Source organism: Cyprinodon variegatus, unplaced genomic scaffold (genome assembly GCF_000732505.1).
Source record: "Cyprinodon variegatus isolate N-32 unplaced genomic scaffold, C_variegatus-1.0 Scaffold2, whole genome shotgun sequence".
NCBI lineage: Eukaryota > Metazoa > Chordata > Actinopteri > Cyprinodontiformes > Cyprinodontidae > Cyprinodon > Cyprinodon variegatus.
The window spans coordinates 1708249-1722998 of NW_015150455.1; the positions used below are offsets into that span (position 1 = coordinate 1708249).

The following is a 14750-nucleotide window of genomic DNA, read 5'->3' on the forward strand; positions in this document are numbered from 1 at the left end:
TCTCAACAGGATCTAGGTCTAGGTCATGGAGGATGGCTGATTTTGTATCTCTTCAGTCAGTTCTCTAAGGATGTGGCCACATGTTTATTGATCATTATCCTGTTTCAAGACCCAGTGATGATTGATTTTCAGTTTACTCCAAGAGGTCACTGAGATGTGACAGAGTGTGACACCTTATTGCCCTTCTTAAAGAGTAAATAATAGTTTAAAAAAAAACATGATTTACTAATAAGAAATCCCTGGAAACTCTGATCAAAGTTTAAGATTAAGTATGAGATATAAAAGATTGATTCATACTGTATGTTTTATTTCTTATTTTTATTTTGTTTTTCACTGTGTGCGATACATGAACACTTTTACCTTAATCCTTATTTATCTTGATATACTGTATATACCTGGATATACTGTACATATATATATTGTTTATTCTTCTCAATGCACCTTTTTCCTCCTTGTTTGCACCTTCTTTTATTACTATGCCAATATGTGATGAGTGAATTTCTCCGCTGTGAGATCAATAAAGCTCATCTAATCTAATCTAATCTAATCTAATCTAATCTAATCTAATCTAATCTATTTCTTAAACTGATTTTCTTCTAGTTATGATAAGTTGACTCACCTTGCTCCGAGTCTCCTGTAAACTCTCCCACAGCCACAGAGTAGCCTAAAATAAAACACAAGGTAGGATTTAATGTAGACATAACGGTTTTGGTGCTGCTGCATTAGATCCTGATAATCAGACCGATTTTCATTCAGTTTAGCGTGAGTGCGAGAAGAGAGGAGATTGTTCCTGAGTGTTACCGAGGTAGCTGTCGTCATTTGTGTCGTCTGCAGCTCCGGTTTGTTTCTCCCCTGGAACTCGTCTCAGGATTGCCTTTAAAGAGTAGCCATTGAGTATCTCTGCGATCCCTGCTGTCATCACCTGACCTGCACTCGCACACACAGAAACACTCACAAAGTTTACTTGTAGGAGAAAAACAAACAAACAGAAGAATGTGTGACACATCTGCTCATAGACACTGGTTTTTAACTGCACTCGACCCGATTAGAGGGTTTCTGCTGTCCCCAATTCTGCCATAGCTGTCAGCTACATATTAACATTTCACATATTAAGACTCAAACACATTCATTAGTAAAGCAAGGGTTAACAGAAAAAAAAAAAGCTAAACACAACAATGTTTCTCTTAAACACAACTCTTCCCATTGCAAAGAGGATTATACATAATAGGTGTATGGACTCAAACAACACCCTTCCTCTGCTGTTGAACAAGAGGTTAAAGAAACAGATGATTTTATCTATGGTTGCCCTCAACCTTCCATAAATCCTCCGTTGTGTGTGAGCGTGCTGACGGGAAGGAAAATGTGCCCTCTTAACCCTCCCACCAGCTCCTCTCCCACCATGCTCGGAGTTTATCTCTCAGACTAACACATCCAGTCAATATTAAACCTCCCACTGATTAATGGGATCAACTGTTAACACAGATACATGAGTCACTGCTGCTGATTTGAGGTGTTCTTCACACCTGGTAATAACAAGGTTGTATATAAAAGTCTCTTTTTATGATGAATCAGGCTGAAGGCTAAAGACAATCGGTGTATATTAGAGGCCATAAAAATCCAGGCTGAGTGCTTTTATAAACATTTGTAGGAAGTGTTTTAACTGGAGGCAGCCTGCCTGCAGTGCTGCAGACACAGAACGATCCATTAGGCTTTTTATGTTGCATGCGTAATGTGGGTCTCCTATGCTGAAGCATGTATTATTCAACATGTGGCAGCAGCACTGATAGTATACATCAAGTCAGATGTTTACATACACTCAACATTTAAAGTACTGTATTTATTTTGGGCTTTTAATAGTAATTTATCTTTAAGTGGTGACATATGTAAAGAATAGTTCTTCCTTCAAAAACACACTTACTTTATATATACATAGGCCTATATATATATATATATATATATATGTTTTGCAAATTTCATACTTGAAAACTACTAAATTTAAGTAAGTATTAATATTTATATTCGGGTTGTCACCATTAATCGGATTAATCAATTATGAAATAATCATCAACTAATTTAATAATTGATTAATCGTTTACTGGAGTATAGAGACCGTAAAACATCCCTTTAGCTGATAGAGAAACCCACTTAGAAGAGTAATTATGCCAAAATTGTAAAAATATATGTAATCATTTTGCATTCAAGATAAAAAAGCATTTTCGTCTGTCTATATGCTCTATCCAGAAGTCCTTAAGTGAAAAAGTTTTAGTTTCACCAGTTTTAATTATGTAAAAAGTTCCTTAAGGAACATTTTGCTGTCCAATTATTAATTGGTTAATAAAATAATAATAGTCAACAGATTATTTGATTTGCAAAATAATCATTAGTTGCAGCCCTAACATACATATATATTTATATATATATTTATATATATATATATATATTCAATTAAATTCATTTTATTTACAGTATAGAGCACCAATTCACAACACAAGTCATCTTAAGGCACTTTACAGTTATTATATATATAAAATCTTAGCAGCAAAAGAAAAAAAAAAATTTGTCAAACAAGATCCACAAAATTGTGATATGTTGATTCAAACCCTGACGATAAATTTTTTTTTTCTGTATTATACCACAAGCTTGTGTTCTTTGCAAAACATGTAAAAATGTTATAAGCTCATAAAGTGGTCAAGTGAAAGTCTTCTGTCACCACATGTTCATGCAGCAGGAGCGTGTCCTACGAAGTCAATAATCGATGAAACCATCGGGTTTTCCTAAGAAGGAAAACTTTTAACCAATCTGGCTGGATGATCTGACTGAATTGTCTCAGAATGTGCCTTAAGATGACACGTTAATTTACACTATATAAATAAACTCAATTGAACGGTTATATTTCACACATAGAAACACTCACAAAGTTTACTTGTAGGAGAAAAACAAACAAACATAAGAATGTGTGACACATCTGCTCATAGACACTGGTTTTTAACTGCACTCGACCCGATTAGGTTGGGTTCTGCTGACCCCATTCCGCAATAGCTGTCAGCTGCATATTAACGTTTCCCATATTAAAACTCAAACACATTCATTAGCAAAGGAAGAGTAAAAAAAAAAACAAAAAAAACTAAACATCACAATTTCTTCTCTTTGCAAAGATGATTATACATAATAGGGTTGAGCTTATAATCTTATAAACTCATAAAGTGATCAAGTGAAAGTCTTCTGTCACCACATGTTCATGCAGCAGGAGCATGTCCTGCGAAGTCAGTGATCGATGAAACCATCGGGTTTTCCTAAGAAGGAAAAATTTTAACCAATCTGACTGAATGATGTGATTGAATTGTCTCAGAATGATGTGATAAGATGACTTTACACTATAAAGATGAATTTACACTCTTTATAAATAAACTCAACTGAATGGTTATATTTCGGTCATTCTCTTCTTTGTTTATATTTAAATATTAAATAACAGGGATAGAGTAAGCACTGTAACCTGTTGCTGTTTTGTGTTAAATTTCCAGTTAAAATTATTCTGTTTGTGGTTTATCTGATAGAGNCTTCTCTTTGCAAAGATGATTATACATAATAGGGTTGAGCTTATAATCTTATAAACTCATAAAGTGGTCAAGTGAAAGTCTTCTGTCGCCACATGTTCATGCAGCAGGAGCGTGTCCTGCGAAGTCAGTGATCGATGAAACCATCGGGTTTTCCTAAGAAGGAAAAATTTTAACCAATCTGACTGGACGATGTGATTGAATTGTCTCAGAATGTGCATTAAGATGACATATGAATTTACACTATATAAATAAACTCAACTGAATATATTTTGGTCATTTGCTTCTTTGTTTATATACATGTTAAATAACAGGGATAGAGTAAGCACTCTAACCTGCTGCTGTTTTGTGTTAAATTTCCAGTTAAAATTATTCTGTTTGTGGTTTATCTGATAGAGATGACTAAATTGGTATGAATTAGTTGGAGCTTTAGAATCTCTTTAAATCAGGCTACAAATCTAAGAGTTGGGCATCGCTAGTTCAAAAGAATTTGCAGGAAAGTTGGAGATTTGATGACAAAGGAACAAACAAAGAAATGTGTCCAAAAAATCAATATGGGCTCCAGGTTCATTAGCAAGGTGCTCTATTTCTAACATATTTATTTCCACAAAGTTTTAAACACCTGGAGCTGGAGGAGGTTAGCTTCACTTGAACAGCTTCACTGCATCGCTCCAGCAACACCTATTGAGACACTGAATCCCTCTGCTTTGGCCAACCCTGCATGTCCTGCAAGCCACCCCCATCTTTCCTCCTCTGTCTGAATTTCTAAATCCTCCCTAACTTCTCATCTTCCTCTGTGAAGCAGCACTTTGCCCCTCACTGCAACAGTGATCCCCTCCCTACTGCTTTCTCTTCTGGCTGTCCACTCTTCACCAGTTTTATTCCCTTACTCTGAAACTTTTCAGGCTCCCTCTCTTAGTAGAGGGCAGCTCCTCCACACTCCATTTAACCCCCGATCAGCACATTACTGCACCTAAACACCCACTTCCTGTTTGACTGCAGTCAGCGTGAGGCATTACGTAAAGGAACAAGGGAGGAAAAAGCGGGAAAAGGGGAGCAGAGAGAAAATGGTAAGCCATTGGACCAAGGTGCATATTTGGGCTCCACTGTTTGACCTCATACCTAACTTCATCCATCATTTGAACACTGCTGATTTATTCACCTTGCCAGTAGAAGCTTCCAGGTCCTCCTAGGACTAGCCTCCCTTCCTGTAATGAAAAGAAAGTTGTTAGTCCTTTTAACAGAAAACTATAGACAGATTTGTTCATCTTTGGTAAATAGTCTCTACTTATATAGCGCTTTTTCAAGTCAGGAAACTTGACCAAAGCGCTTTACACTACATTCAGTCATTACACACTGATGGTGGCAAGCTAAATTGTAGCCACAGCTGCCCTGGGGCTCACTGACAGAAGCAAGGCTGCCGTACACTGGCGCCACCAGGCCCTCTGACCACCATCAGTAGACAATGCAGGTGAAGTGTCTTGCCAAAGGACACAACAACACTGAAAATCAGAGCCGGGGCTTGAACCGTCAATCCTTCGATTTCAGGGCAAACTCCCACATCCAACACCTTGTGCAACTAGAGAAGTTGCACTTTTTGGCAAACATTTTCTGCTGTCATGACTGTTGACATCCTACAGAGAATGAGAGCTTCCTGTATGGAAGGGTAAAGTTGGACCATGAGGCAGAGGTCAGGGTTCAGACTTACTTTACAGTGAAAGAATGCATGCACGTCACTTGTGTTAAAGGCGATAGGTCACTTTGGTTTCTCCAGGGAGGATCGGTGCCTCATCTTCCAAGGGTCCATAAATGTCTAAAGCTCTTAAATATGATATTCTAAGGCACTGTACTGCTGAAAACATGTGATCGATCCTGCAGGTTTTACCTTGGTGAAATCCACACTGAAACCAGCCTGGCAGAATCCCTGTCCCTCTGGGTCTGGGTCACCTAAAAGCAACACAAACACATACAAAACATAAAGAAAAGTCCTATTTTCTACTAAAAGGGAACTTTTGGAATAAGATTTCTTGGTTTTGCACAAAATATCACAACTACACGTGTATGTTAGAGAATCAATAGGGGGAATTTGCCAAGAACTGACTGCCTCTAACCTTTATTTCAGGAAATCTGTTCTGTTTTTACACATTGTCTTTAATTTAATACCTCTAAATAAAATCCAGTGCAACCAATAGGCTAATAAAGTCAGTCCATCAGTCAGTGGATATTTTCATTTAGGAAGGAAAGCGATGGCTGTGTAAGGTAAATAAAAAAATGATTGCAGAATAATGCAGCAAATTTCTTCTTTAACAGTTCTGTAAAGTTATGTTGGTTTATCACAAAAACTTCCAACAAGATAGAAAGTTTGTGATGCTAGGGTGAAAAAATGTGTAAAGCTCAAGGGATATAATAAATCTTCACGACACGGTACATCTACTGGTTAGCATAACATGCATAAAGCTTTGCTAGAAATGTTGGCAGAGGAGCCAAATCTTCTGTAAAAGCAAAACGGTTTTGATAAAGAAGATAAAATCAACAGATTTGGCAACTCATAAAGGAGATACTTGGCTTCTTCTCTACACTGTTTTAGTGTGAAGTGAGTTTATAATGTTTGGAATGTCTAAATAAAAAACTAAAATCTAAATAAGAGGAGGAACTTGAATCTCCTATAAAACCCTGCAACTAATAAAAGTTACGTCTTTTTTAAATGACATAATCTAACTGTACATAAACACACCAAACGTACCGTGCACATCGTAAATTTGTCTTCAATTCCCTGGCAGCCTGAGGTGAAACTTAATGATGTGTGACTACACAAGTGCACTTACAGTGTAAACAATAAGTCAGTTACAGCAGAGGCCTGAGCAGCCGCCAAAATATGTTAATATGAAGCAAAAAAAGCAGCTGGTGGCAGAAAACTCTGGCTCCAACAAACAGTAAGGAATCACTTTGCCCAATCTTGAGAACACTTCAACGTATTCCCTTTTGGGAACGCTCTAGTTTTACGGTGCAATTATTCATGTCTTGATTAGTCAGCGCAGACATAAGTAACATAAACTGAAATCTTTAACACTGAGCAAGTTACTAAAGAGAGGGCAGGATTTCCTCTGCTGTTTACACGGTGCCACCTGTTCGCCTTCATTGCTTCTGATCATCATGTGTTGGCAGTGTGCTGTATTTACATACAGGATTAAGAGTGTCAGACGAAGAAGGTGGAAGAGAAAGAAAAGAGCAGGATTGTTGAAAAGAAGCAGCTTTTGCTAAGGGCTGGAGGAGTGGGGCGTTCAGTTCACAAAATAGAGAGACTGGTTCACTATTGGGGAGATTATTTTTGGGTTAGCATGGTGGCTTTTAGAGGAGTCTACAGCCTCATAGGAGAAAGATCAATATCCTATCAATCCAACCAGAGATTTTTCTTCTGTTCTTCATCAGCACTGCACTCTCCCAACCCAGCTTATCTCAAAATTGGGTGAAGAATTTTAGGACAGCCTAAATGTTGGGTGTGTCCAGAAAACCAGCACATTTCAAAAAAAGCTCTGCCTTTTCTAATTCAAAGAGCTGTTAAATGTCCAGTCAGGATTTAGCAGGACATTACTGATGGGCAGAAGCCAGTCATTTCTCTGCTAGGTAACCACTAACATTATTGGGAGCTAATGCACATATTCAATCTACAGTACAAAGATCCAAAGCAGAGCAAACAATATCGCTTTTTCTAATGACTCATCATTTATTTTCTGTAAAAATCACACTTTTCTGTAAAAACTTTGTCCAAAAAGTGTCTTTTAAAAATCTCAGCTAAAATATTCAAGTTAATGATCCTTCTCACCAACAATGCGTTTTCTAACTAGTAACATCAGTCAAGGTTTACCTATTTCTGTGGCGATTTTCTCTCTTTAAAATTTGGTTGAATGTAATGCAGACACATGAAAGCACAGCTGGTGAATGAAGGCTTCTATAGGTGAAGCGGTAGATTGACTCACTGGTTCTGCAGGGGGAGTACTCTGCATAAGCGCTGAAGTTCTGGACGGCGACATAGCAGGTTCCCACCGGGTCCTTCTCCCCTTCTTTCTTTACTGTCCGCCAGTGGTAGAGTGGAGCACAGGCCTGCATAAACCATAAATCTCTGAGTTTCATTATATATAAACACCTTAAAACTTGTAGAGTTTGTTTAACATCACCACTCACCACCACTTTTCCTTTGTGCGTCCTGACTGATGCTCCAAACCACTGGTGGGACTTAAACTCTAGAGGCTCTCTGGTGCGGTTTACTCTAATCATTCTGTTATCTGGTGGCAGAGAGAGGTGTGCAGATGCAGGGTGGGGGGTGGAAAAGATGTGAAAACAGAACAGAGAATTTAACAGAGATCTTCAAAGTGGTGGCAGTAAAAGATGACGTAGACCATGGTAATGTGGTCTGTGATCATTTGTCCTTAATGAGCGAGGGTAAACAGCAAAGTCCTAAACAGGCCTATAACACAGCAAAACACCATTTGCCCCCTGAGACTAACATTCGACAGGATATGGTTGGCTTTTTGTTTGTTTGTTTGATGCACTCCAATAAAGAATTAACACTCTAGGAACTGAGACAGACACACGGAGACAAGATCACACAAAAGACGGTCGATTCCACACTGAAAATCGCTATAAAAGGACAGATTTGGTGCATGAGTTTTGGTTGATGTAGATATTTTCCAGTCCTTTTCTTTAAGAGCAGCTGGGTCTCATCAGACCCACACAGACCCCTCCTCATTAATCCCTCCGCTTTAGCACATGTGTGCCCACAAACATACATAGATTTACAGGAATACCCTGGTTTTAGACAAACAGGTGTACAGTAAATGATTTATCATTACTTTTAGGCCTTCACATGTTTAAATTGTGTATTAATGAGTTCAAGAAAAGTGCTGTTTTCCATGTTTCTGAACACATAAAGGATCTTCCTATGATCTTGTAGGAAGGAATTAGTCATCATTTATTGAATGATGGAAATCACAATAAAATTTCAAATTACATTCTATGCTTACAAAAAAAATAAAATAATAGAGCACGTAGGGAATATAAACTGCAGAATCCATTAGCATCTTAAACCAGGATGGAATTTTACAACTCTTTGGAAAAAATTTTGTTTAAGTCATTTGAAACGATGATCCAGAATCAAATCTTAAAAAGGTAACTGGAGGTTGAATGCAGGAATATTGTGACTGACATCTTAAAAGGTAAAATATTTGCAGATTATACAAACTGTTCAGGAGAAAAAGTGATTATACGTGATCTATTTTCTTTAATAACCGATTTACTAAAGCAGACTTTTAAATCTATCAAATTATTCCTCCTGCTTATAAACTGGTGCAATATAGACACTCATATGGGTTGGCTTCTTAAAACTCTAAATGTTACAGTTCAATAATTTTATTTTGTAAATTAGCAATGCAAAAGAATGTATTCACCATTATGGCTGCCGAGTTCTAATGTGTAAAGAAGCAAGCAACACAATGAATAAATCCTTTTGTTTTGCAACATTAATCAATAACCATAATCCAGCCTTTTTTGGAAAGCTGGAAACAGAATCTATCACCTAGACCTTTATCCCCCACTGAAGTCAGTCTACATGATGTCACTGAAATGTGGATGTGCACAGAAACATGAAAAAGCACAAAAAATCTGAAGCTGCCAAACATTAATTAGTGCAGATTTATGCTCACTAGTCTTGCTGATATTTTGATATGAGTAAAAATAGCTCCGTTGTAATTATACAACTTTCCACTATCAATTATCCCTCAGCTACCTTTGTGAGGAAAGACACATGCACGCTACTACAATCCAGGATTAGTTAATCTGATACATTAATAAAACCTGAAACCAAGCTAAACATATTTGTTCATGTCCTTAGTGAGAGATGACTGAAGTCAGCTGGAGGTGAACCAGGATTCTTCATGCAGGACCAGCAAGAGGACAATTGTCATTAGCAGACAAGTCAAAATGTAAAAAGTGCTACCTGCTCTTATAACTATTAAACAATTTGACTGTAATTGCAGCTGCAAATCCTTATAGCCTTAAAGACTGATTCCTCTTTGCAGACTGCTTAAACTCTGAGTGGTAATAATGGGCAACCCCTAATCCCTTGTATTTCTGTCTCTATGTTTGTGTTTGGTGTTGTAACAGAACATGAACCCTTTCCCAGGTCTTGAGTCTTCTCCAGCCTAATATATTTTCTACCAGAATTATTCTGCATGTCGCTCAGTTTATCTTCCCATCAACTCTGGCCAGGTTATCTATTCACATACGTAGGATGGTACTGTCACCCTCACTTATATGTTCAGGGTGACGCAAACTATTCGTTTTTTTTTGTTGTTGTTCTAACGTACAAAAAGCTCAGCTTTGGTCATACTGACTAAAGTTTTACTTGTTTTATCTGTAGGATTGTTGTGGTTTTCTAAAAAAGGGTTTTGTTTTACCAATCTTGCATAAAAGCTTGGTTGGTAAAGTGCATTACGAACACATGTCCTGCCAATATTTTCTCCCACCTAGGCTGTGGATCTCTGCTGCTCCTCCAGTATTACCAAGGGCTTGAGATATTGTTTCCCAACCTAACCCTGCTCTAAACTTCTCCACATATTGACCTCTGGGCTGTGTTTCTTGGATTTCCTGATACTGTGTGTTTACTAATGTTCGCTGACAAACTTCTAAGACATCCATAGAACACCCTTTGCTATACTGTAATCACATTGAACACAGTCTCATCAAATGTGCATTTAGAGATGTTTCTATAACATACATAATTTTCCTTCTGCTTCAGAATTCTGAACTAATTGACACAACTATATTAAATATAGTACAGATAGAATTAGATTAAGTTTGTGGATTTTAGGTGGAAAAATATAAATCTGTTTAAGAAGCACTGTTCAGTGAGAAACCCCAGACAAGTTTCATCCTCCATCCTCATCAAACTGTTTTCCTTATTTAGATGCTGCCTTGTCTGCTGCCACTGCTGTCTTAAATCTGTGCACCATACCGTCAATTTATAAAAACATTGTTTCTCCCCACAGAGAGAGAGAAAAACTTTTAACATTAAGTCTAATCTCCAGTTTATTTTTTGTGGTCCTCTAAAATCATGCAGGAGAGGGACAGATTGAGAATCAAAGCAGGACAAGGGGCGGGGAAAGGACACAGACATACGTTTTCAAGATCTAATAAAAAGCAGACCTTACCCAATCCCCCGTTCTTTCGACTGGGAACCAAATTCCCATGTGCTTACAGTTTACCCCCCCTCCCCATCACATTGCCCCATCTTTCCCTCTGTAGCCCAGGAACACACTTACTACACCAGAGACAGTGATGAAGAAGGAATGGGTGATAGGACACTGATGATAATAAATTAGAGATCAGAATGAACACGATCTAAAGGTCTTTGTATAAGCAAACTTATCTTTTTTTCTAAGCAGAAATGAACGAGAGCCACATGTTTTATGTCTTTCTTTCATGCAACACAGCATGTGGTAACTTATAGATTAGAGATGCAGGAAGCAAATGGAATATTAAAATGGATCAATTTAAAAGTGAAAAAAGTTTCACTCCAGGATATGAAATGGATCAAAAATGAGAACCCTCACTTTTTTAGGGCAATAAATACATAAATCAAAACTGTGCTCTTTAATTTACTTTTTAACACACACATTTATACATAAATTACATAGAGACATTTGTGGTGAGAAAAAAAATGCCATAATTTCTTAACTAGTTTCTTTTACTGTTGGACTAATGGAACATGTGTGTCGTTTTCCCCTTATGTCTTAAAGTAAATGTAATAATAATAATGAAAAACAATTGGTAAAAAGTGTCATTTTTTTCAAGTTCAAAACTAAAATATATTTGAAAATCGGTATTGGACAGAAAAACTCATGGTTATAGTTTGGATTTATCCAAATCCTTTATACGACCTTATTTAAGACCTACAGCAGCAGAGCTGATTAAAAGTTGAACATCTAAATGTTCTCTAAATCCAAAAGAAAGAAGAAGTTTAAAAAGCATCAGGTGACTCACTGGAAATATCAAAGGGAATCTGTTTGCAGCTATCAGGCTGTCCGGGCCAGGGGCAGTAATAGACGGCTCCAGCCTCCACGATGCCCGGCTGGGAGGTGTTCGCTTTAGGAGCCCCCACAAGCACACTAATCCTGGTGGGGGGCAAGGTATATACAAGACAGAAACAGAGCTATATGCTTATTAAACATAAGTTGGATCATTTAATGACCACCATCCATCAATTTAAAACTAAATTTTTGTATTGAATAATAATAAAAAAAAACTGGTTAAAAACTTGTGAAGGAGCTCATTTGGACACTCACGTGTTCCTTTCAGGGCTTGCTTGATAGAAATCAACAGAATATCCAAAATAACTCCCATCGGGTCCGCTGTAAACCGTGGGATGCTCTGCGTAAAGGTTAAAACTCCAAACGCGGTTTGGCGCCGGCCACAGCACAGAGAGCAACCCCAGCATAAACATCCCAGCAGAGGAGGCACAATCCCACACAGGCTCCATCCTGGAGGACAGCAGCTTTCCAAAGAGAAGGATGAGGATATGCAGAGCTCTCTGGGTGCAGGTGAGGGAGACGTTTACGCGTTTTGTCCTCAAATCGAAGCCCGCTCTGCTGCGCTCCTCACTTCTGCTTCTTGACACCCTAAACCACCAGGTCTAGCCAGAGCCTCCTCTACACCAGAGTACACCGCCGCGCCCCCTGCACTAAACTTTACCCCCAACACGCACACACACACACACACACACACACACCAGGCACAAACCACATCCATGCGCGCAAAGGGAGGATGGTGCGTCCCCGCGCATTTTACAGCGCAGCTAGTAAATCTCAGTCCTTCCTGGACTAATATGTATCAGACTGTATTAGATTAGTATAAGACTAATCTGTTGTATTAGGAAAAAAATTTTTTTTTTTATAACTAATTAATGGAAAAATGCGCGCGCTCAGATAGAACGCGCGCATAGAGAAACGGGCTCGCGCGCAACGACTGAATTCAAACACCTTCCAGTCTTTTTTTTTTTTTTTAACAAGCCATCCAGAACCTTAACAGGGCCGCGTTTCCTTCCGTTGAGAATAATCTCTTGTAATTATGTCGCTAATTATTACGTCGACTCACAGCAGAGATCTCTCAAGTTAAAGACTGCGGACTTTTTAAAGTAGTTTGGTTTGCCCCCACCACCACAGTTTCACTCAACACCAAGAGATTTCACTCTGCCTCACCGCTGAGGTAACAAACCTCCCTCCTGTTGGTAATAATATCCTTCAGTTGAAAACCTTTCTAAGAGAGGTGACAGGCCACACCAGAATGGTTCTGTATATTTAGCTTTGCACCCATAGGAGCATTTGTCTTGTAAAAAATCTCTGGTTGTTGGGGAGTAAGTGTTGCACCCTTTTAATCAAACCCCCCAATCAGCTCATTAGAAACTCAGGGTTTAGTTTTAGCTTTATGAGAACTAAAGTTATTGCTGACACAAAGATAGTAGGAGGCCCTAGGCAGAACCTGAATTATGGGCTGACCTCCAGTTAAGCACATAGCTGCACCTTTACATGGAGCACCTGTTAAATTATTTTCTTTTAAATTATACCAGTCCTGGCTTATTTCTTCATCTGCTCCACCTTATGTGGTGTACCTCATGAAGGGAAGGAACCCAGGGATTCACAATATGACAAACTTTATTATAATTTTCTATGCACAGCGTAAACAAAACAATATTTCGTGCATATAGCTTACAACAGTTGAAATGATATTGCAGTTGGAACAGATAAACAATACCAATATAAAGTGCCGCAGTGATCAGAATGTAAACAAAGTAGGAGAAAAATAAATATGTAAAATACGATAAGGGATATCGCAACTGGCCCACCTTTACAGGTACTTGCCCCTGCACCATCTGTGGGCCAGTTGTATTACTCTCTCTCTCTCTCTCTGTCTCCCTCCTTGCTCCTCCCTTCTGCTACTCCACTTTCTCCTGCCCTGGTAAAAAGTATGAAACGAGGCCCTTTGGACAGCTGTCTTGCCCTTTTCTTTGCCTGCCTGATGCCGTTGGCCAATTGAGCAAGGATCTGGTCATGACACCACCAGAACTTGCCATCTGCTAAGCTTGAGTGACATGAAGAGAGGACGTGCTCAAGGTTAGCCATCCTTCCAGAGGTTGCAGCTTGGGCTCTCGACCATTCCCCAGGTTTGGAGGTTTGAGGGAGTAGGTAGGACGTCATAAACAGAGCATAAAAGGAACTTGATGCGGTGGCCTTCCATGCTCCAGATGTCCTGCCAAGTTAGAGCCCTCTCTCTCGCACTCTCCCATCTAGTCCAGCTGCCTTGTTTGTTCATGGCTACAGCCTTGACATGCCGGCTTTCCTCCTCCACCTTTCTGACTTCTTTCTGCACTAAGCCTCGCCTCTCCTTTGGGTCCGCTTTGTTCCAGCTTTAAATAATGGCGCAGAAGGGCATTGATATGAAAATGTTCAATAGTGCAAAAAATAATAAGGTGCAAAATCAGCAACATTGGTAGTGCAAAATAATGTTATGCAGAGTCCAGTTTAGAGTGGAAAAAGCTGTTGCAGACGCTGCTGGTCCTGCATCGAATGCTGCAAAGCTACTTCTCCGAGGGCAGCAGGGAGAGCAGTCCATGGTGGGGGTGTGAGGGGTCACTGAGGATATTACAGGTTCGGGACACGCAGCAATGGGATGAAATTTCTTTAATGGAGGGAAGAGCAGCCCTGATGATCCTCTCTGCTGTTCTCATCACTCTTCTCACGTTCTTCCAGTCTAAGGCGCTGCACCCTCCACACCACACAGTGAGACAGCTGGTCAGAATGCTCTCTATGGTGCTACTGTAGAAGGGCTTCTGTGCCCTTTTGATAAGTGAGGTGGTGTCTACCATCCAGGTGAGGGTGTCTGATGTGCACTCCCAGGAATTTGGTGCTGTTGACCACCTCTACAGCTGAGCTGTTGAGCAGTGGAGCGTGGTTAGGCCAGGTTCTTCCTGAAGTCGACAAAGATCTCCTTCATTTTCTCCACATTCAGAATCAGGTTGAAGTCTCTGCACCAGCTGCTCCACCTCCTCTCTGTAGTCCTCTGATGAGGCCCACCACCATAGTGCCGCCTGCAAACTATCTGGTAAAGTGAAGATGAAACCCTTAGGTTCCCAAGCTACACCTCCAC

General features: G+C 39.3%; 1 protein-coding gene across 1 annotated transcript in view; it reads right to left on the bottom strand.

Moving 5' to 3' along the window:
- itga8 (integrin subunit alpha 8) overlaps positions 1 to 12254 on the bottom strand; it is a 57647-nt gene extending 45393 nt beyond the window's left edge. Inside the window, exons 1-8 of the mRNA XM_015370652.1 lie at positions 11894 to 12254; positions 11592 to 11722; positions 7737 to 7837; positions 7532 to 7655; positions 5440 to 5501; positions 4717 to 4762; positions 802 to 927; positions 620 to 664 (exon numbers count right to left, since the gene is read on the bottom strand). Coding sequence (XP_015226138.1) covers positions 620 to 664; positions 802 to 927; positions 4717 to 4762; positions 5440 to 5501; positions 7532 to 7655; positions 7737 to 7837; positions 11592 to 11722; positions 11894 to 12087 — 829 coding nt within the window. The 5' untranslated portion in view covers positions 12088 to 12254. The remainder of the gene's footprint in view (positions 1 to 619; positions 665 to 801; positions 928 to 4716; positions 4763 to 5439; positions 5502 to 7531; positions 7656 to 7736; positions 7838 to 11591; positions 11723 to 11893) is intronic.
- Positions 12255 to 14750: the final 2496 nt, after the last annotated feature.